At 45.9% G+C, this 24,310-nt stretch overlaps 1 protein-coding gene across 10 annotated transcripts in view; it reads right to left on the bottom strand.

The window, feature by feature from the left end:
* Window positions 1-17,829, bottom strand: part of LOC149874188 (OX-2 membrane glycoprotein-like) — a 110,143-nt gene extending 92,314 nt beyond the window's left edge. For 8 of the 10 annotated variants that reach the window (XR_016443526.1, XM_090057727.1, XM_090057701.1 and 5 more), the window contains exons 1-5: window positions 17,319-17,829; window positions 7,406-7,487; window positions 6,566-6,892; window positions 5,450-5,719; window positions 3,565-3,675 (exon numbers count right to left, since the gene is read on the bottom strand). Coding sequence is in view for 9 of the 10 variants with exons in the window: in XM_090057727.1 (XP_089913853.1) it covers window positions 3,565-3,675; window positions 5,450-5,719; window positions 6,566-6,892; window positions 7,406-7,487; window positions 17,319-17,330 (802 nt within the window). In the remaining variant the exon portion in view is untranslated. Of the gene's footprint in view, window positions 1-2,613; window positions 2,880-2,901; window positions 3,269-3,564; window positions 3,676-5,449; window positions 5,720-6,565; window positions 6,893-7,405; window positions 7,488-17,318 lie in introns of those variants that run through there. The other 2 variants (XM_090057690.1, XM_090057668.1) reach the window with 2 other exon arrangements.
* Between the last annotated feature and the right edge of the window lie 6,481 nt (window positions 17,830-24,310).

Raw genomic sequence — 24,310 nt, forward strand, 5'->3', positions numbered from 1 at the left:
GTCCAAATCATTGCACTATAAAATCTGTTTGAAAAAATAAAAAGGCAAAAACTAACAATGGTACAAATGGATCAAGCAAATTAATAGAATTAAAATAAGGAGGCCTGCAAGGCACCTGGCAAAAATCATATATTAATTAGCACAACTGAACTGAACTGAAAGATACTACATAAATGGGAGGAAATATTTCCATTTGGAATAATTGAAATGTAGTCTTTCCTATCAAAACATAGTTGCCATTCCTTCTTAAACACTGTCTATCTGTGGCTCACTAAAATGGGAGAAATCAGGAAAAAATAGTCTGAGTGCAGCAAGCTTTACAATTACATCTGTCAGCCCAGTGTCAGCTGGGATCCACCTTATCACTATTAGGCCTGCACTCTCCTGATCCCGAAAAACATTCTGATTAGACAGGGCTAATGAGGAAACATATACCATTGCTGCTTCCATTGAGTCTCGCTAAACCAGGGGTAGGCAATTATTTTGGGCAAAGGGCCGTTTACTCAGTTTTGGCAAGCTGTCGAGGGCTGCATGGGTAGCCCTGCCCCTTGAAAGGAGCCCCGCTCCCTGGTCACCATCTTGGGACCAATATCCCAATGTCTTGGGATCAATGTCTCAGGGCCAGCACCGATGGAGCCCAGGGTGAGGTGCAGGTTTGGCAGGGGTCTTTGGAGCCGGACTGGGTTGCACCAGCAGGGAGACGGGGGAGCTGGCCAGAGCCCCTGCCAGCCAGAACCCTTTAGTCCTGCTGCCCCGCTCTTGGCCCCACCAGCGCTGGCCTTGGGTGTGGGCCCCGTGCTCCTGCTGGCTCCCGCTCACTCCTAGTGCCCCCTAGCCCTGTGGTACAGGTGGGAGGCAGCGCGCAGCCCCGACCCCCTGCCTGCCAGCAGGGAAGGAGCTGGTGCTGAGCATGGGGGAAAAGCGGCCCCTCCCTTGCCTTGTGGCCAGCTTTTCCTGCTGAAGATGCTCACAGTTCACACGGGTCTGTCCTGAGCAGGCACAGGCAGCCCCAGGTGGGCTGCAAGCAGCTGCAGCACAGGGTGCCAGCCACGGGGTGGTCGAGGGGGCGCATTTCCTGCACTCAGCACTAGCTTCTAACCCACCCCCTGCTGCCAGCCTGGGCCCTGCGCTGGCTCCAGCCTTGCCCATTGGGACTGCGCTGGAAAGCGGCCCCCCCACTTGCCATGCCAGGCAGTGTTTGCTGCTGCTGTCCCTGTGTTGCTCAGCACACGAGCTGCAGGCGGGCAGCGGCAGCAAATACTGCCCAGCATGGCAAGTGTGGGCACCGCTTTCCTTCATGCTGAGCACCTGCTGCCACTGTGGCGCAGCCTCAACAGGCAAACCCGGAGCCAGTGCAGGGCCCCGCTGGCAGCAGGGGCGGATTATAACCTGGTGCTGAGTGCAGGGAAAAGTGGCCCCTCGCCCATCCTGTGGCCAGTGCCTTGCGCTGCAGCTTCTAGCAGCCCGCCTGGGGCTGCCTGTGCCTGCTTAGGACAACCCCATGTGGACTGCGAGTGGCTGCAGCAGGGAGCACTAGCCACGGGATGGGTGAGGGGATGCTTTTCTCCGTGCTCAGCACCAGCTCCTCCCCTGCCTTTCCCCCCTCCCCTTTACCTAAGTTTCCGGCCACATGGTCCCAGGCCAGAAGCCCCTGCTAAGGCTTCCAGCTGGGGGGTCGGAACCAGGTGGGCCCTGCTGTTGCAGGAGTACACCAGGACTTCCCCTGGGTCCTACTGCCCCTGGCTCCTGTCATTTTTTACAGGAACCAAGGACAGATAAATATTAATTTTCTAAATTTTTTAGGGACCCTGCAGGCTGGATAGAATGGTTGTATTTTGCCCACCCTTGGTCTACACCCTGAACTTAGGTAGTTAGTGTCACCCCTAATCTCATGGATTGGTTTTCTTTTCCCACTTATTTACCCTTATTCCTTTCTTCCTTACCTTCTGTCAAATGGGGTGCATATGGAGATTTCCTCACACAGCCTGGGACTGTCCCCAAACCATCCCAGTCTGGGGCAGGTCCCAGTCCTGTACCATGATTGAGCTATCAAGGCATAAGCTTGGAAAGAGCTGTGTGGGAGGGGCAGGTCCCATCCCCCTGCTCCAGTCTGCCAATAGGGCACCTAGCAGCAACCCTCTGGCTGGGCAGGGAATCCCTGCAGGGGCTCACTGCAAGCTGCCTCACTAGAGGATCATGGCAGGGGGCTGGGACCTGCACCTCCCCTGGAGCTCTTTTTCAAGCCCCCTGCCTCCAACTGGGGAGTCAAGGCTGGGAGCTCCCTGCTGCCAGGGCAGGGAGACATTGTCCCTGTCGGGTTGTTACTGGGAAAAGGGGCATGTCTTTACACCCAACAGCTGTTTGCAGGTCATTTCCCCGTGCATAGCTGCTTTGGGGTGGCTCCCCACCTCTCTCTCTCTCCCTTGTTCCTGCCTGCCATGAATTTTATGGTTTTGCTGGTTCTTGAAGATGTAAGGAAAGGGGGAGAGAGGGAGAGGCTAGTACCACCATTCGGTCACTACCGGCTGCTGATGTGTCTTATGATCTCTGTCCCGATGAAAAGAAAAGGCATCAAGTTAACCGAAGAAATGAAAAGAGATTTTATTTGGCCAACAGAGTCTCCTTCTGAGTTTGTCTGGGTCTAGCCAGCGCCTTTACTCAGCCTATCTTCCCTCGAACAACTGAACCTTCTCCGCTGGGGCTTATTGGGTCTCTTCTTTACTTATATTGCTGCCTTGCCCAGCTTGATTGTTTGAGAGGCAGGCAATTAGGGCAAGAGATACCTTGAGTGGGAGCATCTGCTTCTTACTCCCTCTTCCTGGTGGGTCCTTGTCCCTCTCAGAGCCAGTTAGATGCTGGAGGAGCACCTCTTGCCATTTCTCCAAGGGAGAGAAAGTAAAACAAAACCCAGTGGGGACCGGGTTGGATCCGAAGCAAACCTTGTGGCACCCATTCTCTCTGATCTGCATTGCCGGCTTCTCTGCCTTCATTAGCAAGTTCTGGTGTTCAATTAACCCAACAAAGTTAAACTGAGGGAGAGAGTACCTGTATTCTTCTTTCTACACTCTCCCCCTCCACGGATGAGGGTTCCTCCTCCTGTGCGCTTGAACTTACCAGCTTCTTATTTTCCCGGAGTTTTTTTAGTCTCAGGCGGGACGCAGCCATGTGTTACTCCACCCGCTAACTTCCGATTTTCTTCTTCTCCTCCCAGCCCTCTGCCCGGTCTCATATATTGCTCTGGCAGGTGTGATTCCCCAATCCATGTCACCTGGCAGCACATTAAAGTGGGCTGGGTGTGCGCCAGCAGCTCCTGCTGTAGCACGGAGACCTTATTCTTGGAGACCTTGAGCTGGGGGAGGCACCCTGTTCTTTCATAGTCCCCACCTGGGATCTGCCACCAGAGCCCACCCTGAGCAAGCAAGTCCCAGAGGCAGGGAGCAATCTCCCAGCCCCCACCAGGAGACAGGGTCCCATGCTCCCTGCCAGCCCCTGTTTTTTAAAGTAATCAATAAAATGAGAGTCACAAAGACATTCTATTGATTTTCACTTAGCCTAATCACTCACCACTTTGCTTTTTCTTGTGTCTCCTCCAGCACACCACTATCAGAATCACGACCAGAAGTATGACAACACACACTACTGAAACTGCTACAGGAACTGAATGTGACCATTTCCCTGTAGAAAACAAAACCCAAACAAAGCTATTGGGATAGACAAAAAGAACTTAAAAAAATGAGATGAATGCCGACAGACGTGACAGTGGTGTTGACAGACGTGACAGCTTGTTGTGTGATTGGCCAATGAATGCGCTCTACAGCTAGGCACTGACAGAACTGCATGGCTGCAGAGCACTTAAAAATGACTGATTGGGTGATATCCTAAGACCTCATTATATAAGGCTTCAGATGAAGGTGATCCAAAATGGAGAGCCTTCATTAATGTCTGTCAGCACAGCCAGAGAGCAGGTCTGAGCTGATGCAGCTGTACTTTACACTGTCTTTGGAATGGGAGGTGGCGAAGGGAGTGGAGGGAACTTGTTTTGGGGATTGTCTAGCCAGCACTGGAGGGTGAGGTGGGTGGATTGGAGTCCCCCCCTGAGGTTAAGTGATTTGCACAAAAAATGCAATTTGCAAAAAAATGCTACAATTATGTGACTTGCTGAGGAGTTCCCCAGCAAGTAACCATATCATGGTATTTCATTGTAATAAGATGGCTGCTACAGGCTGGGGAAACCATTCCCCTGTCAGGAGTAAAAGCATAGAAGCCCAGGGGAGGTGGGAAGGGGTTGCAAAAGGGACAGAGGAAGGAGAGAGCTTGGGGAGGGGTAGAGGAGGGCTGTTTGATCCTCCAGATGGGAAAACTGGGGCAAAGAGGACTGGGGGTACTTGGGGGCTGCCCTGGCACCAGATAGTGGAGGGGCTGTTTGGTCCTCTGGTAGGAAAACTGGGGTGCTGGGGGCTGGTTGGAAGGCGGGGGAGGGAGAGAACACATGCACACAGGAGCAAAAAGCCCGTCCCCTACCCAGTGCCTGGGCTGTCTGCCAAGGCAGCCCCCAGGTGCCCCCTACCCCCTGTGCTCCATTTTTCCCACCCAGAGGAGCAAACAGATCCTCCCCTATCCAGCACCAGTGTCAGCAACTTCCAAGGCCGTGAGCTCATGATCACTATTGATTGGCTGACACTGAGTTCAGTGTCAGACTCTCTGCTGATTGGCTGGAAGCCTGGCAGAGAAGAGAGGCATTTTGAAAAGGGAATTTCCTCCCTGCCCCTCAGAAACATGAGGCAGACAGCTACTACTGCCATTTCTGCCTCTTCCAGTGAGGTGGAGGGCTGAGGAGGGGCATGGGCTTTTCAGCAGTGATCAGAGGCCTTGGGAGTAAGGCCTCTGCTGCTGCAATTAAACCTGGCCCCAAACCTGCCCCTCAGCAAATCAGGGCAGTGGGAGAGGGGAAAGGGTGCCACGATTTGAGCACAAAAATGACAATCAGGCTGTGATATTAGCAAGCTGGACCCAGAATTTAAACCAGGTGCTACTAGTTACCTCTCCCTGGTACATTGGTTCAGCTTGCTGTAAAATACATGTGGCCTCATAGGTCTCTCTTCCTGAGAGGAGTGTGGGATACTGCCATGCCTTAAGATGTACTGGGTGCACCTACACATGTTAAATTTACTGCACAGTAAGAGCCTACATGTGTAGATGGTAACACTTTGCTGTGCAGTAGATTAGTCTACTGGACAGTAAAGCATCTTGTGTAGACATGGCTACTAAATCCAAAGCAGGATCCCCACTCACTCTTGTTCTCCAGGCATAGCATGCATGTGCACAGACACTATTCTCCCTTTTTCAGATACATGTTAACCTACCCAAAGCTTAGGACTGAAAATATGTTAATGGAAAAGGCTGCAGCAAAGAAGCAGCTAACATCTGATTGCACGTATCACACACTGACCTTCCACTTTCACAGATGAGATTTTGTCTTCATCCATGGAACTTGCGCTGCAGGTGAGATTTTGCCCAACTAGGTTTTCAGAGTTGTTGATATAGAGGTGACTAGTAACAAGCACTGTTCCATTCAGGTCACTGACTTCCTCTTCTGTCTTCTTACTCTGATTTTCTAGCCCAAGCCAAGTGATAGTAGGACGAGGCCAGCCACTAGCAGAACAGTTGGCCATCAGGTGACCTTCAGAGAGGCTGTAGCTGACAGATATCCTGAGTGGTTCTGAAACACAAACAAACAACATGTCAGCAGAGGAAGCTGTTGATCAGATGCAATGACAATTAAACCAATATCAAGAAGTGCAGACCCACAATGAAGAGACAGAAACATATCCTTCTACCCCAAATTCTCACCACAATTGAGTCCCTATTCCCATCTACTGAAGTGACCAGCCTTGGAAGACTTGAATTTATCAGATTATAAGGTTTGAGAGTTTCTACTGAGCGGGTAAACCTGTCTGTGGTCCCTGCTCTGATCTGCTGCCAGGAGTGCTGTGGCAATGAGGCCATACATACTGCAGCAGTTATACCTGGCACTGAAATGAAATTGCAGGAAGAGCACTCTTACTGTTCAAGACCTAGTTGTGCCTGGCCAAGTCTGTCCCCCGAAGGAACTGCTATGCACATGGCATCAAAATCACGATGCTCATTTCCTGTGTGCAATAATTTGGCTCTGCAAGAAGCCAAAGCAGAAATTTTGACCAATGTGTAATATGGAAAAAATACGCCTGAACTCTGTTACATACAACACCTATGCCGTCTGCTCCTGGAGTGAGAAAGGGCAAGCACAGTGAAGCAAGCAGCAGCCCTGGCAAGGCCATGCTTCCTTCCCTCCTGCACTGTTCTGGCATACCTTCTCTTAAGTGGTGCCCTGGACCTGTACCCACTTACACACCCCACATATGCTACTCAGCAATGACAGGGTATTGCATTCAGCTGATGCTGAGAGGGCACTGCTGTCAGAAGGCTTCTCTGCCTAGAGTTCTTAATGCTCTGAGGAAAAGCTGCAGATAGAAAATAGATTCTCTCCCCTTTACTCATACAGTTATGTCCCCAGAAAGAACCTCACCATAAACAGTCAAGCAAGTGTCCTTTCCAAGGGATCCAGCTGGAAAGGCGTTAAAGAGACACTTATAGCATCCAGTGTCCTGGATTCTAACTCCCCAAAAGGTGATGGCTGTATCATCCAGTGATGTGCCTGTAATATCTAATCGCCCCCGGTATGGGTTTTGAACCTTTGAAGAATTTTTCTGGTAAGTAGCCACATTTTCAGGGGATGAGCTTGTTTTCTTCTGCCACGTAACTTGTATGATGTCATGTGGCTTCCTCAGGACACATCTCAAGGTTGCATTGCTGCCCACCTCTGCCTTTTGGTTCATTTTTGTCTCTATATCCACTGTAATGATATAAAGCAATTCATGAAATACACAAAAATCATCTTTGATCACTTTCTGACTTTTTAGATTTACCAGAAGCCATACAATGGTCGCATTCTACTGACTTCAACTGAGCTACAGTATCTTGGTTTACACCAGCTGAGGACTTTCCCTTCCACCTTTATTAACACAATGAAACAGGCAAAGTTTCCTTGCCATTATCTGTGTACACCTCCTTCAACTTTATTAAATTCTGTATATCTTGCATGGAAAGTGATTTGGCTTTTGCTGCCTAATAAGAGAATGGAAAAAGATCCAAGAGACAGCTGTATTAGGTCATTTCATGATCAGCAAGGGAGAGGGAAGAGAAAGAGTTCAACTCCATGAAGAACTGACATGCAGAAAGAGAAAAAGACTAATTCACAGGAGACTCAGTGGTATACTTCTCACTTTATTTTGCTAGGTAGAGCCTCAGGAATTGGAGACTAGCTCAAAACCTGTATATATACAAGAAGAAATTACAGTTGACTTACCATGTGCCCTGCAGAGTAACGTAACAGCAGCATACCACACCAAAGCTTGTAAAGTCTTATGAGAATCAAATTGCCCATTTATCTGAAGATACAAGAAGGTACATAGAATTAGGTCTTAATAACACTATTGTTTCCAGTAATTAATGCTCAGCCTATGGATCCACAGTGCTTTTGAGTGGAAATGGAACATGCATTTACAGACAGCAGTCAACATAAAATAAAGGCTCTGTTACCCCACACAGACCTGACTGAAGCTGAAAAAAGGATAAATCAGTGGGTGCTTTTGATACACAAAGTTCCACCTTTAGAGAAAAAAAATTCAAACAGGATGTCCATTTTATGTACAAAAACTTTGCACATGCAGTATATAAATACATTATCATTTCCTTATGAAAAACATAAGCATAGGTGCCTGTGAAGCTAGGCCTAATTTTTAAGCGGATTCAGAGCACTGGCATGTGCTGCCTTAGAAACAGCGGTTACAAGCAATCAGAAGGATTTTTCAGTTTTGGGACATTTTAGGCATATTTTACAATTGAGATGCAATAACTGCATATATATTATTTACCAAATGCTTCAGAACATTAAAATAACCCCCAGTTTTTGGGTCCTGGGTTTAGGAAGAAGTGCCACCTTTATGTACAGCCTGGCTTTCTCATTCTTACAAATATATCCGAGGTAGCAGTGCTTTGAGTGATACAGGGGTATCAGTAACTACCAACTAACATATCCTAGAGCCAGCTGTGGAAACAGATAGAAAAGAGAGACAAAGGGAAAGATCTGGGACCTGACATTACCAGGACCAGCTTCATCCTCCCATAGGTATTTGCCACATCTGCAGTCAGACGTGCAGATCTCAGATTGATCTCCTTAACAATCCCCAAAAGACCAGTGGTATTTCTGTTCAGGGCATATGCCTACTCCTGCATTTACTGTCATTGAAAGATATGTCTTTCCAGTTGAAAACCAACATCTTGGGAATACTAAATTAGTGAAGGGTGGGGAACATTTGGTAAAGTTAAACAAAAAAGCCTTGCTCCTTAAAGTTTGACCTCAAGGTAATTGCCTGTGTTTCAGGAGCAAACAAGGAAGCACAGCTGCAGTGAGAAACAATAAGAGCAGAACATTTATAAAAACAAAAGGAAACCAGAGGTTGGGCAGTATTCTTGAAGAGATAGTGAAGAATACAAAGTGTTCTCTGGAGAGATGTAGGAAAAATCTCAAAGGCCAACCAGGAAATGTGAGAAGTAGCTTCAGAAGCAGCTGTTTTTCAATACACCTGATTAATACAATATCTCTCCTTGAGATCCAAAGCCAAACCACATATTCAGTCTGCATGGCTAAACAGGGCAGGAAAGGAAATAAAAGGGAGCCACTATTTAATACATGTTTAGGTTTTTTGTTCTTGTTTGTCTGGGTTTTTTCAATGCCTACCACTGAGGATGCTCTCCAAATTCATGTGTAATCCATGCTCTGGTTTCCCAGTCAGAGACAAGGTATCAGCCATACTCTGGCTCTGTTCTGCTATATCTCTGCCTGGTTTTATTCTCAAACAAAAAGGATTAAGCCAAGGGATGACAGTGTGCACAAACCCACCAACAAGTGGTCCCATCTCCCTAAACTCAGAAGGAATCTCAGAAGGTCCTGGGTTAATGCACCCATCTTCACTATTTCTCTCAGATGCTTCAGAAGTACCCCCTCTGGACGGTGTACCCTGATTCCCCCAAAAGTTACCCCACCATCTGGGTGCAGGGCACCATCCTGAGAACTTTACCCTGGGTCTGGGGGAAAGGGTGGAGATAGTCTGCATTTCCAGAGTGCTTCAGGGCTTCAGGAGGTTGACATGAAAAGGGCTGAAATGTCTGTCATTCCCCTGCCACCTCATAACTTACCTCCTACCTTCACCACATGACCTCCAAGGGACCCAGTAATTTGGCCAAAAGTTAATTTTCAATAGAGAGGAACAGCAATAAGACCCTATCACTGGGTAGACAATCCTGAAATGAGCATTTTTATATAGTTTTGCTCCTGGGATTGCTGTGTGGCTTAGAGATCTTCCTAGGTGAAAACCCCAATTAAATCTAGTCTTGAGAACATACTTGATCACATTCTAGACTTTTGCACGATGCATTAGTCAACATGCTTACAGGCGGTTTAATATTCCTTGGGGCAGAGTTACAAACAACAGCTTAAATAGAGAAAAAATTGTCGATAATTGTGCAACTTCTGAGATTGCAAACAACAGGCAAAATATGAATCTGTCCCAATTCTGGGGCTCCCCAATTGTGAAGTTCCATAACAGCCCCTTTAGTGCCCAGTTGAACTTCTCTTCTAACCCATCCAACAGGGTTAGATTGACCAAAGCTTGACTGAGTAGACCCTTTGAAGGGTGCATACTTACTCTATCAACTGGCACGTGGTCATGCCTTGGTATGATAACATTACCCATGGGATCCCAACCCAAAAAATAACTTTATCAGGCTTGTGACAGCTGGTTGGCTCACAGAAGAGCAGATAACTATAGCTTCATAGTTCTGGGTGGTGGAATCTAGTACTTTCAGAATGAACCAACATCCAAAAGGTCTTGGTTCAAAAGTCTTTTTTTCCACCCCAACTCAGTCAGAATACTACTCCCCAAAAGAAGTTCTGGGGAACTAAGCAAGTACACTGATGTAGTACTAGATGACTTTCTAGACAGGATTCACAACATTCCTTGATGTCACAAGAGACTCCTAGATAAAAAAATCCAAAACATTGTGAGCACTCTCTTCTTTATCTTTGCGAATCTCAAAATGAGACTAAGGTAATGATGGTAGGTAGGGTCAGGGAAATAACTGGAGCAGGTGGCAGAGATCAGAATATGATGAATCAAAGATATGATATTTATTAGCAATAACTATTAGTTACTTGTAGAGATAGTTTGAAAATGACTAATTTCCCCCTTTTCCTTTCTGCCCCCCCCAGTTTCCCCCCCCACACTTTATTTTGGCAAAATATTGAGAACTAATGCATTTAAAATGAAAATCTTATTATTTCCATTGAAAATGCCACTGCAATGCCCCATTAAATTTGTGACTTTGGGGTCTTACTCTTATGTTTTCTACTGTGGTCTAGGTTGTCTGACTCCTTTCTTCATGAAGGGAAAGGATGCATCCTCACATATTGGTACACCATGGAAAAGGTAGTCTAGAAAAAAAATCTACCTGTTAAAGAAAATGGCTTTAGAAAATGGCCCACAGACCCAGAAATATGACACCTGAAGTCCAACTACCCTAAGCCATGGTAATGCCATTTTTCTTCAAAACATTTTCATTGGTCCACTTCCACTGCTTGCTTTCGATGATATATTTATTTTGCCAAGATTAGACTATCACAGTGCACTGTGTTTGGGGCTACACTTTATAACTCTGTATGAAGTTACATAGAGACTGAAACTGGGCTGCTCACTTTCTAACTGATGCATTGAAGAATACACATCACAAATCAATTAATGGGTGATGTCGCAGGGCACTAAGGTGCCCTAATCCTAGAAGAGTGGAAACTGCCTGGGGAGAGGCAAAGAAACAGGGAGAAGCCCAGGTACAGGAAACCAGGGCAACAGGCTAGTGAGCAAATTAGCCTGCACCTGCACCTGGTCAGATGACCAGAAGGGGCCAGGCCCTGGGCCCATATAAACCCCAGGCTGGAACTAAGGAAGGTAGTTCTTTGCCAGCAGCCAAGGGGGAAGGAGCTCTCTTAAGAGGAAGCAAAGGGAAGAGGCCTGACTTTAAGTTCTGCTCCTGGTAATGTTAAGAGACAGAGCACACCTTTTGCAGTATGATTTATGGTATAGCCTAGGGGCTTGCATTTTTTACTTTTGTTTAGAACACCAGTGGTTTGGGTGAGGCTATCAGGGAAGGAGGAAGCTTCAATGGGGCTCACTAGTGTGGGGGCCCCGGTGCTGGTGATGGCCTTGGTGTCGGTGAGGGTGTGGTGTTGGGGGGGGCCACAGAGAGACCTGAGTGAAACCAAGACTTTGGAGGGACATTGTGTCAATACCATCTGCGAGGCTTGGAGTGTGGTAAAGGTGGGGTTTGGTGCCTTGCATATAGCTCATAAGACTGGGGTGTCCCAAGATGGCCATTGTGAAATGGGACCCACAAGAGGTCCAGGAACCCACGGGGTTCAGAGGGTCTATCAAAACCATGTCCAAGTGGACTTCAAGGCAGCCTCCCTATTTTTATACTTACATCAAGCCGTGGTGGGCGAGACTAGAGGGTACCCATCGGGCTGAACTGGCTCGGTCGAGGGGCCTTGGGGGTAACACGGCCATCCTTAGGGACCCCATCCCATGATGGGTGATACAAAGAATATAGAGTTGCTCAATAACAATTTGCTTCAGTCTTCATAATATAAACTTACTGCAACCAAGCAGTTAACAATATTAATACGTACAAAGAAATGGAAGGGCTGAACAGGATAATATGTAAACAGCACATCAGAGAATTCTTGACACACTTGAATTAAGTTGTTTTGGAGTAGTGAAATTCTTCCCAGAATACTAAAGAAACTGGCTGAAGAAACCTCAGAGCCCTGACAATGATGTGTGCAAAGTCATACGTAATAGAGAGATCCCAGGGAACTGAAGGTGGGATTTCCAGGGACAGAAAAGGAGAATTCAGGGAATTATAGACGAATCAACCCAACTTTAATATCTGGGAAGTTACTAGAGCAAATTATAAAACAATTACCTTGTAAAAACCTGGTAATGAAAAGCGTGATCACAATTTGTGAGAACAAATACAAACCAACTTAATTTCCTTCTGTGACAGGATAACTGATTTAGTGAACGTGGTTGACATGATATACTTGGACTCTGGTAAGACTTTTGATAGTCTCACATGACATTCTCATAAATAATCTAGAGAAATGTAGACTAAATAGAACTACTGTTAGGTGGATGCCTTTTAGTCTACAGTTCTCTAGCTTACTTAGAGAGCTTCCTGATCAAGTCTAAGAATCGCACAAAACTGGAAGGGATTGCAAACACGTGAGCTGATGAAATTAGAGCTGGAAGAAACCATGACAGACTGGAGAACCTGGCAAGAGACAACAGAATGAAATTCAGCAAAGACAAATGGAAAGTGCTACATCTAGACAAGTAAACCAAGTGCATGAATACAGTGGAAGATAAGCTAGGTAGTATCATTTCTGAGGAGGATTTTGGATTTGGTGGACCATAGACTCACAATGATCCAGAAATACAATGACAGCTAAACACACCAAGAAAGCTGTAATATACGGCCAAGCCCTCCAATACCACCAAATTTGCACTGAGCAGAACACTCATGATCATCACCTTGCAAACCTTAAAAGGGCTTTCATTCAACAAGGACACTCCTCCAGAGAGATGGATCACACTTTTGAAAGAGCCACCTGGATGCCCCGTGAAGAATTGCTGCAGTACAAAAAGAAAACCCCCACGAGTCACACACCATTAGTTATGACATACCATCCTTCCTTGGAACCTATATGGAAAATTCTCATACAACTGCAACCCATAGTAGAAGAAGACCCAGTTCTTAAAGAGCTCTTCCCAGAACCACCCATCCTATCCTTAAACAAGCACCAAACCTAGCCAAACTTATAACCAGAAGCAAACTTCGTACTGGCCTCTGATCCTCACTACTATGTATCTGCATTTTCACAGACCTGCACTTCGCATATTGGCTTCTAATGCATCCAGAAGAACACAAAACAACAGCAGACTTTCCCTACGCCCGAGGAAGGGTGTTTGTACCCGAACGCTTGCAATAAATGTTTCCAACTATTTGGTTAGTCTAATAAAAGATATCACATTTACCCAAAGACCCTTGTCTTCCAGAAATACAAGCATTCATCAAAAAGGCAATTCCAATTTTGTGCTGAGTTAACAGGAGAATAGTAGGTAAGACATGGGAGGTGATATTGCTATTCAGTGCTAGTTAGGCCCAAGTTAAAATATAGTGGGCTTTGTAACTAAGAAGGATATGGAGAAACCAAGAGGCAAACAACAAGAATGATAAGGGGATCGGAATGCAAGCTGTATGAAGAAAGGATGAGAGAACTAGGTGTGTTTAGTCTGGTGAAAAAGAGATTTAAGGGGGAGACATGACAGAAGATTTCAAATATTTGAAAAGAAGAGGAGGGACAGCTGTTCTTTATGGATACAGAAAGCAGGACCTCAGCTGACAGTCATAAATGGCACCCAAACCAAATTTAAAATTTGGGGGGGGGCTGGAGAAGGACTTCCTCATTTTCAAGAACAGTAGAACAGTGGGACAAGCTGCCTAGGGAAGTTGTAGAGGTTTGTGGACACACATACATTTGTGGCTGTTTCAAAAAGGGAGCTGTCGATCAGGAGTGCACAGCAGCTATTACATTCCAAGTAGCAGAACAGCAGCTGGCCTACATATAACTGTTAGAAATGCAACAGTTGCTTCCCAGTTTAAAGCAGGAATTCCCCCGAATGTACAGATGGTCACAGGATTTGATTTGAGAGAAGAAACTCGCAGACATTCAGATCTTGTTCTGCACTACTGATCCTACCAAGGGAGACAAATAGGGAAGGGGTGCCTTTTACATCCCCCTGCCAGTAAGTTGTCACTGTTCTAGGTGATTAGGAGATGGTGCTGAAATCCTGGCACTGGTACTCGCCACTCCACTGGCTCTGTGTATCCGGTATAGCACCACTGGATTTCTACTGATAGCCTAAATATCCTCATACAATGCATTTGGGATGCCTCTACATAGGTGGAATCTTTCATTTTAAAGATGACTTTTCATAGTTGGTAGGGTCGGAAAGGACCCGAGCAGATCATCAAGTCCGACCCCCCCCACCAAGCAGTTTATTTTAAACTGGAATAATGGGAAGTAAAAAGCTTTAGCACTTTCTAATGCAAAAAATCAGTCCAGATGGTTGGTTAGTTTATTTTTTTAGAAAAAGAACTGAGTATTTGTTCCCAATGCCTTTTTTAGCTTTACAGATTAGGAGACACTAGGCTATCTGAGAAACAGCCACAATTATGAATTTCTGCTTTTGTATTTTGTTTTTTAAATTTGCATTTTATTGAAGAACTGAAAATACATTACAGCTCATTATTCTAGACTGAATCCTTCCGACTTGGACAATGGAGACCTTTACCAAGCTCTGCAGTAAAAGCCAGACTTAACCTTCTCAGGTTACAAATAAAACAAGTAAACTCCACTTCCCAAACAGAACTCTTTATCACTTCTTTTTATAAATAACTAAATAAGCAAAGCCAAGAAGAGTCATTTCTATTTCCTGCTTCATCCATGCAGCTAAACTTTTATAGGCAAAGATCCATGCATAAAGTATACAATTGTGAGATGTGTTTATGCAGTATCTCCCCTTCCTCCAACATTAAACAGTGATTAGATAGAATACTTAAGTCTTCTTTGAGGCAGGGACTGGAACCCACATCTCCTCAATTGCAAGAAGAGTGACCTAACCAATAGACTAAGATGCAGTTGCTTGTCCCACCCTGCTCTCAACATGATGAGTCTTAATTTTTTTTTTCTGAAAAATGAAACACCTTAAGCAGGAGGAATGGAGAGTGTGCATCCCATCCTGGAACAGACTTCAGTCTGGTGATTAGGATATTCTCCATGCAGCTAAATGGGGGTTTGAACTCCCTCCAGACAGAATAGGAAATTGAACTTGGGTGTCCTGCATCCCAGGTAAATGTTTCAGCCACCGCATGAAACTATTGGATAAAAGGATGGCCCTTACTATGATTTGGTAAGTAAGATTGCCTCTACTTTGTTTTTGATGAGGCAAAGGGCCCAAACTTCAAGGGAAGTCTTCAGGGCAGAAATGTAAAATGGAAGGAAGTAAATCAGTGTTGAAGGGCGGGGGGCAGGATTTATGACACACTCTTGACTCTCGCATTTCCTAGGCTGAGCTTCCTGCTGTGCAAGCTGGCTCTTAAGTGCCCAACACTCTCCCTGTACATAGAGATCCCGGGGACCCATATATAATAGGTCTAGATTCCATTCTGGGAACCAGAAAACACCATCTTAAGTTTCTTCTTAGACCTAGCACTTAATGTACTATTCTTGGGATGCTTTCTGGGTTTTGAGAATGGCCTTATGCATTATCTGTGGTTTCTTGGAGTCAAAAATTATAGTTTTGTGGTGCTGCAGGGTAGAAGATATTGTGATCATTAAGCTCCAACCCCACTTATATAACAGACCATTACATTGCACCTAGGTATCCCTGTATTGATCCCAGAAACCCACGTTTAGCTAACATAAGTCTTCCAGAATGGCATCACGATGCAAGGAATCAAAGCACTGGGACAGGGAGAATCTGCCCTTTCCCTAGTAGCTGGTTCCAATAATGCACAGCCAGCACTATAATAAAATGTGGCATTTTGAAGGGCAGCAAAAATGATTGAGGTCCCAGGAGACAGGGTGTATGAGGAGCTGTAGTTGTTTAGTCTGGAGAAGAGTAGTCAGAGGGATAATTTGATAATGGTCAAGCTGCTGAAATCCCAGAGAGTTTGTAAATGCCTGAGATCCCAGAAAGGATGGGGATGGGCTTTCCTCTGCGGCTGCAGGGGCAGAATATGTCTTTACCTCAAGACCCATCAACAAGTTCTGGTGGAAACCCCGGGAAGGGAGGGGGTGCCAACGCTGAGGCAACAGGGCTGAGAGCAGTTGGTGGACATGGGTGTTGGTTGTAGCTGTGTTGGTCTAAGGGCACAGGCAGACAAGGGTCTTTGGGTAAACGTGGTATCTTTTAGACCAACTAAATAATGGGAAAAAATCATTTTTGCAAGCTTGCGGGCACAAACGTGCTTCTTCAGGCAGAGGCAGAGTTTGCAGGGGGCACCAAAATGATATGCAGAACAAAACAAATGGAGCATCATGCTAAATAACAGCCCTGGGCGATTTACAGCTCCACCTTGGTCTAAGACGTTTGGATGGATAGGGGGAGAAAGACCTCTGAAAAGATCTTGGAGGAAAGATCACTAGAATCACAACTCCCCACGACTCCTAACTTCTGGGCACTGAGGTACAGTGATGGGTGGGGGGAACCGAGGTACACAGTTCACCCAGGACAGCAATTATCCTGGGACTGGCATTGGTTTGCAGTCATCTGAGGATGCGTGTTTGTGCCTGAACGCTTGCAAAGGACAATTTTTGCAGTGATGTAGTTGGTCTAATAAAACAGTCTCATCTACTCAAAGACTCTCATCTGCCTATGGCTGCAGATGAAGAAAAAAAAAAATTTTTCTCTCTCAATGTCTTAGTCGATCTAATAAAAGTTTGTGTTTGTTTTGTTTTTTTAAGTAAATGATTTTTGTGATCCAAGCCAAATCAGGTCCAAATCCATGAGTCACTCCAGGACCATAGGTGGCCCCACAACTCACAGGCATCCTTCACCCCCACCTGGGGCTTCAGATATTTCCAGCATCTTTAGCCCGGTGTCCTACGTGCTGGCCCAGGCCTGGAGGCTCAGGGTCTGGATGCCCCCAAAGTTTCGCCTGCCCTCAGCCATGGGGCTGCAAGCTGGGGAGGAGCCTCCCATTTACATAACATAGGCTTTAAGCCCTAACACCCCAGCAGGTACCAAACTGCACCAGAAGAGCTTCCTAGCCCCAGATGCATGGAGTTCCCCTGCCAGGCAGGTATGTGGAACCGGGAGTTCTGGATTCGTACGTGTCTTGCTGGCTCTACAGGGGCATTTCGGCCGGGGATGAGGAGGACCTTGCTAGGTCGGGCCGCCTTTGTAGGTTGAGAGAGAGCAGGGCGCAGCGCCGGGGCCTCTTCCCGCGCCCCCCGCCCCCTCACGGCCCCGCCGGCAGCACAGCCCGCCCCAGCCCCCCGGCCTGTGCTACCCTGCCCTGCCCTCGGTCCCCTCACTCACCTCAGAGCCCATCGCTGCCGCCGCCGCTGCCGCTGCTTTTGCAGTATCCGAGGGGAGGAGAGCTTAACTGGCTACCCATTTCCCATCCCCCAAATCGGGCGGTTGTTTTGCAAATGATTAGGACCACCTCTCTGCTACTCCTGCTGCCCGGGAAGAGGGCTGGAGGTGGCTTCCCAGTGCCCGAGCTCAAGCCCCGTCTCGAGGGAGCGGGGGCGAGGAGGGAGGAGGGAGAAGAGACAAGAGCGCTTAACCTCAGACGCGACGCGACTTTCGGAACCGCCCGCGCTTAGTTTTTTCCGTAGTCAGGAAAGGAGTGAAGTCGTACAAGAGGTCTTCTGTTCCAAACAACTGGGAGCAGAAAGCTTGCAAGGCTATGACTTCCTATTTTGAAATGTCTCCATCTGTGCCGTGGATCGTGGCCGCACGCAGTTTGAATATTTCCGTGGCACCACGCTCCGTTCTTCAAAGGTTATCATGACGCCCGAGGCTGCTGCAGCGCCATGGCCGAGAGTCGTTGGCCCCTGTGGTGTAGTGAAGCACTAGAGAAACCTTGGACACAGACAGGAGTGACGATTTTTGCCCAATCTGGCCACAGAAATTGGTCTGTAGCTGTGACCAAACACAAGTGCATGGCTGCAGACCGCTTAAAAAATAAGCAACTGGGTGGAAATCTGCCCCTTTGTTGCACGAGGGGGGTTAGATGAAGACATTTTAAAACAGTGTCTTTTGTAACTGGTGTCTGCGCTGCCTGCTAGCCTCAAGCTGTTTTCAGAAAGGGATGGGGCAAAGGGATGGAGGGAGTTTGGTCTGGGTTTTTTTTCAGCTCCCGCTGGAGGGTGGGGCAGGTGTATTGAAGCACATCCTGGGGACTCCAGTTCATGCCCCCCACCCTCCAGTGCCAGCTGGGGAACCTGCGATGAGCTCCCTCTGCTGCCTTTTCCTCCTCCCGTGAAAACAAGGGACTGACAGGTAGGAGAAGCACTGCTAGGGGCAGCCAGCAGCTTGATTCTCCTGCCTGGGCCCCGCTGAGAACTTCTGTTTGGTCTGGGGGATTGTTATAGCTCAGATCATTGCCTGCAAAGTGTTCTCAGTTGCAGCAGGCAGTTTCACTTCTGTCTGTGCCTCTGGTGATAGTTCTGGATGCAGGACTGACCGGAACCAGGACTGCAGCAAGAAGATGGTTTGTTCTGAGCCCCTGTGCTATCATCCCACTGCTAGATCTGTTAGGGTTATCCACTGTGGACCATGTGCTTGAGTGTTTTGGCATGTCTGCCAGCAAGTGTGTGCAGGGTGAGCACAACTACCCAGAGATCTGACTGTCATGTCTCTTATTTACACAGGGTGATTTTTCATCCTTGAATTGTAGAGGGGTATTGTGAAACTCATCATGAAGCATAAGGGTCATTTTGAAGGCTTCATTGACACATAGGATTGTCTGAGCCCCTGCACATCTATGAGACTCAGCTACAGTGCTGGATTCAGATTGGTTGGGGCCCTGGGAAAACAGAAAATTGAAGACCCCTACACTCCATTATAAACATAAAAGTATCAAAAAGCATTAATAAATAGACCCATTAAATGTTTATATGGTGCATTAATAAATAAAGCACAACATGCAATGTCAAAATTAACTATTCAATTTTGCCGTACACAAAACTAAATAAACAAGTGCCTTAGGAAAATGACTCATGGGATTGTCATAAATGGATAATAACATAAAAGGAATGATGTTTCAGTTTTGGGGTCATGTAGACTCTTGTTTGACTCTTTTTATAAATATACAGCTTACATTGTACCTACACAATGGTAAACTACTACAAGAAAAATACAGGTCATACCGATAGCCTTGAGTATGAGTCTAAGAATACTGTTAGTGCTTCTTGCAATTACAATAAATAGGCTTACACAATACATCTCATTTTATCATTCCTGAAACATTAAACATGTGCTAAACTTCATATACTGTAAATCTCTTTTTATATACTCATTACACCTGTGTTTTAATGCTCTCATCACATAATTAAGTAACCAAAATATATTGATATATACATACATACACATAAATCTCTCTCCCTATATGTAGATATATATATTTCTCTCTCTTTATATCTATATCTATATAGAGAGAGATATATACACACATACATAAGCTTTCTCTCTCTATACAATGTCTCTCTAGATAGACAGATAAACATATAGACAGACAGATCTATATTTAATCATCCCCTGGAAGAGTTCACTCTTCATCACAAGAGCTGCCAGCACTTGGGAGACCTCTATCAGCAGCCTGATTTGGGGTCAAGAACTGCAAGAAGCATGCAGGGGACAGTGGGATTCTCCTTGTCTACGTCCCAAAGCAGTCCTTGGCAGCAGGACTAGAGCGCCACATGCTGACCCATGGGGGTATCTGATGTGGTTTGGGGTCATACCCCCCCAACACACATGCACATACACATACTGTTTGCATCCACTGCGAGCAGCATGTGCCCACCAGACAGGTCCCAGTGCATGTCCCAGTTCCCTGTCTGAGCCAGCTATGGGGGAGCTCTGTACGATTTTGCTGAGCAGATGGATTTGGCTCCAGTGTTACTACGGCAACTCCATGCACACCAGCAGCCCATCCCGAGCCACCTTCCTGCCCTGTGACCTGACACTTGGGAGGGAGGGTAGGATCAGGCTCCTTCCAGGCACAGGAACAGGAGAGAGAAAGATGAGTTGGGCAGAAAAACAGCAGGAGCAGCAGTGATTCTTGCTGCCACCTCACCACAGCCATCCCCATGGAGTGGTCATAAAAGTTCCTCCTGCCAGCTCTCACACAGTTAGCACACAATCGAGCTTCAGTGCTTAGCAGGACTTTCCTTTGTAGGCTGGGCCCATGCTTTAAACCACCCCTGCTTACCTAGAAAAATAAAGAACCTGCATGCTTATTTAAGTAAAAAAGTTATGCACCCAGTACCCGTGTAAAATGGTATACTTGCCAGTTCAGGGACTTAACAATATGGCAGCTAATACCAGTACTAAGTATATATGTTCGGCTTTACATTTACAAGGCATTCTGCGGACACTGGACGTGTCTACATGAGATGCTATGTCACCACAGTGATGAGCTGCAATGATGTAGCTCCTTGCTATGGCGACGTAGCTTTGGCAGGCAAGAACCATGATGTCGACACTACTACGCAGTAGCAGTGAACTACTGCACACTAGCTTGTTGCTACTGCACAGTAGGGTCAGAAACAACCTGTGCGCCACTGGGACTGAGCAGTAATGCTGATTTCTGCACAGTCATTTAGTACTTGCTTTAGTACTAACAAACCATCTTCTTGCTTTAGGCTTGGTGGGGAGAAGGGTGCCTGCTTATTAAGAGGTGACATGGTGAGGGAAGCTCTGCTCTACAGTAGTCCTGAGTTGGGTATTCAGCCTTAAGTAGCAGGTCTAACATTAAATAATTTCAAACAGCCATGAAGTTACTTTAACAGTCCTTTAACAGTCCCTGCTGGGAAAGTACATATGGCAAACAGGAGCTTAATGGTACTTTCTTCACAGGGCTCCCAGGCAGCTTTCCCCTGAGCAGGATGTGATGGAGTCAGTGTTTTCCCTCCCTCACTCCTTCTCCTTTGCTTTAACCCACTGACTATTTTTATAAGTAGGACCACTAGGTAAATTCTCTTGTCATTCTGTTACATGAAATTACAGGTAAACTAAAATATTCTTAAGTGCAACTACTGGTGTGATACTGCTATGTGTAGCTTTACACATAGCAGTATCACACCTACTTATTTGTGCATTCAGTCTGTATGCATACGTATACCTGCCTGCAGACCCTTCTGGAAAATAAAGGAAGCTTCTTAGAAAAATGTATTTAGTAGTCATTAAGTATTAGTAAATCTTTTATGAAAGCAATATAAACTAGATAACGTAGCCTAATTTTGACAGAAAATAGACAAGGGTAAAGGAAACCCTAAGATGAATATTAACAATACACGCATGTACACGCATACACTTGCAAAAGCTGATTTCAGAAAATATACCTCTCACTATCAGGTAAAAAGACACAAAGGTATATTGTTCTGTTTTTCTATTTTACAAGAAGGGGATCTGTTTGAGAACCCTAAGATGTCAGCTGCTGCTGGTCGTGTAGGTTAAATTTTTTGCTGGTTTATTTTATCTTTACAATACATTCCCAGGTACTAGGCCTGGGGAATTCACCACACCCTCTCCCTCCACAGCATGTTACAAGCTGGTGTAGTCCTATGCTTTAAAAAAACCTTACCAAATTTAAAACCCCAAACTGAATGTTAGCAGCACACAAACACACACAAGTTTCAAAACCAGATATATTTTTTTTTCTCTCAGAAAAAGGGGTTTTGTTTTAAAACCCCTAAGATATCAGCAACAGCATGTTACAAGCTGCTGTGGCCCAATGCTTTAAAATGATCATAGCAAAATTAAAACCCCAGATTGAAGGTTAACAGCACATGCATGTTGAATTAAAAATCGTGGTTCGTTTCTCGGGAGGTGGAAAAAAACTTTCAGCTACAGACACACTTTATTAGCAACACAAAAGGTATATATTTGCAAATAGGGTCAGAGAGAGAGACAAAAGATCAATCACTCTGCCCCCGGGCACAATCATTAGCAGGCTTTTATCCCCTCTCTCCTGACCATGTGTGCAGAAGGAGGAATTTTTACAACTCATTTCCGGTGCATACAAACATATATGTAAACATGTCGCTTTATACGTCCCATGTGCATTATAATTAACTACTTAAGTATGCGGGGCGGGTAGGCTTGATATGCATTAGGTTATCACGCATGCGTAGATGGGACCCAAGGTTACTCAAGGTTCAACCTGAAGGCAAAAATGGCATTTGCTCTTATCTTAGCCTAGGAATGTGGGGGTCATGAAAGAACGTGTGATTTAGTGTAACAAAGAGATAGTAAATTTGCAGGACAGAGAGGGAGTGATACCTTAGTACAAAGGGCCTTTGGTGGTTTTTCCCTTCAATTTCCAACCCCCCCCTTCCCTCTCCCATTAAGGAGACAAGGAGGGGTAGCAGCTGTGTTTTTTTTTTTTCTAAATCTGCTATTGATAATGCATTTTTAATAATATTTCTAACAATATCCCCCCTCGAGATGCTTTCTGATCTTTACTTCATTCGGGCATATCAAGATAATTACGAGGAATTTTTCTGAGGACCATGACCTTTGCAGCAGTCTGTGCTTTTAGAGGGACTGCTGCGACCTGCATTCCTTCTACTGTGGTGGTTATCAATCTAGTGAGACAAGGAATAAGGCAAGGGATAAAAATCAAACTAGTTAGAGCACACAAAAGCACAAACCCTACCTTTTTCCACCAGGGTCCTCCAAATAATTGAAACCACCAGTCCTTATTCCATGTGGTTTCCCACGTTTGTATTGGTACATGGGCTATTTTTCTAATCTCTTTGGCAATCTCTAAGACTGCTTTTCCGTTGTCATCTATTTGGAGGCAACAATTAGAAAGGTTGAGCTTTCCGCAGACTCCGCCTTCCTCTGCAAGTAAATAGTCTAAGGCCATCCGATTTTGGTATATGGCTGCTCTCATCTGAGAACTTTGTCGGGCCAATAACTCGAGAGCAGTGGCGGTCTGGTTAGTAATTACTTCCAAGACTGCCTGCAACCGGATGATTCTATTCAGCATATATATTGGTGTCCGGTATCCCCAACTCCCATCATTAGCCCATGTAGCTGGTCCATAATACTCAATAATCCTCTGAGGAGGCCACTCATCCTTCTTTCACTTTTGGGAGCTACCCTGTGTCAAACTTACATCAATACTTCTCTTGGCCCTTTTCCAATCATCATACAAAGAGACTCCTAGCTTATTTCCAACCTCAGACGGTAACAAAAAGAAAGCTGGTACAATTACTCCCATATAGCAAGTTCCTGTCCACCCCTGTGGTAGTATTGTATAGGCCCGTTGTCTGCAAATCCAATAGTATCCTCTTAAGGCCCTATTTTCTCTATTGGTGGCATTTGGAGGGGCCCAACCATAGGGCATCTCGGGAAACCCCAAGCCTCCTTCTGGACCCAAAGGACCAGCAACTGCGTGGCCTCCTTTCATGGAACATTCCTATAGCCCATCCTGGTTCTTGTCTGTACAATTTGTCCGATCATCACTTTGATTTGTGGCACTCCAATACTTATTAAACCACACAATTGTTCCATTGGGATGCTGCCACACTAGCCGATTATACCTTGGGCTATTAGGATAATAAAGCCGTTCTAATCTTGTAAGGTTCATCCACCTTACTTTTAAAGTCCATATGCAATGGCTGTGTCCCAACCTTTTTCTTGTACCATTATTACTGATGCAATACTCTCCTAACGCCACTTGGGAAAGTTCTCAGCTGTGGTTCTCATCCCATTTTTGACTAGTACTTTTAACATCTGCCTTACTACTTACTAGCCATTTCGGGGCCAAAGGAAAAGCCCTCCAAGGCCACTGGCCTCTGGCCTCCCGAAGCCCCCCACAGGCCCAGCAGTTGGTAAGATTAAAAGTACCTGCAATTCTTTCCATCATATCAACATACAAATTTGTCCCTGGGGGAGCAATTTGGGAAAGCGAGGGTGTGAGCCAGCGGTTAAGGCTGCTCAATTCTGCTTCTTTCATTATGCAGATAACAACAAGGCACATTAAGATTCCCACCATATTTTCCCTTTTACTTTCTTGTCTAATTTTCTGAGCTTTGATTAAGCCGTCTCAGGCGCACTTGGAGATCACCAGTAGGTTCACAGCTCCACTTGCTGGCTTCTTGTTCCGAAGACGACTCAGCTTCCGGAGTGAGTTCGTCTTGGGAGATGTTGTCCTCTGACGCTTGTGGATGTCGTTTCACACGGGTATGGTGTATCCAACGATCATGGCCAGTAATCTTTACAGCGGTGTGGGTTGTTAGAAGTACCTGGAAAGGGCCACCCCACCTCTCAGTCAAAGGCTCCTTTTTCCACCG

Source organism: Crocodylus siamensis, chromosome 1 (genome assembly GCF_052110815.1).
Source record: "Crocodylus siamensis isolate JL-2025a chromosome 1, ASM5211081v1, whole genome shotgun sequence".
NCBI classification, from domain to species: domain Eukaryota; kingdom Metazoa; phylum Chordata; order Crocodylia; family Crocodylidae; genus Crocodylus; species Crocodylus siamensis.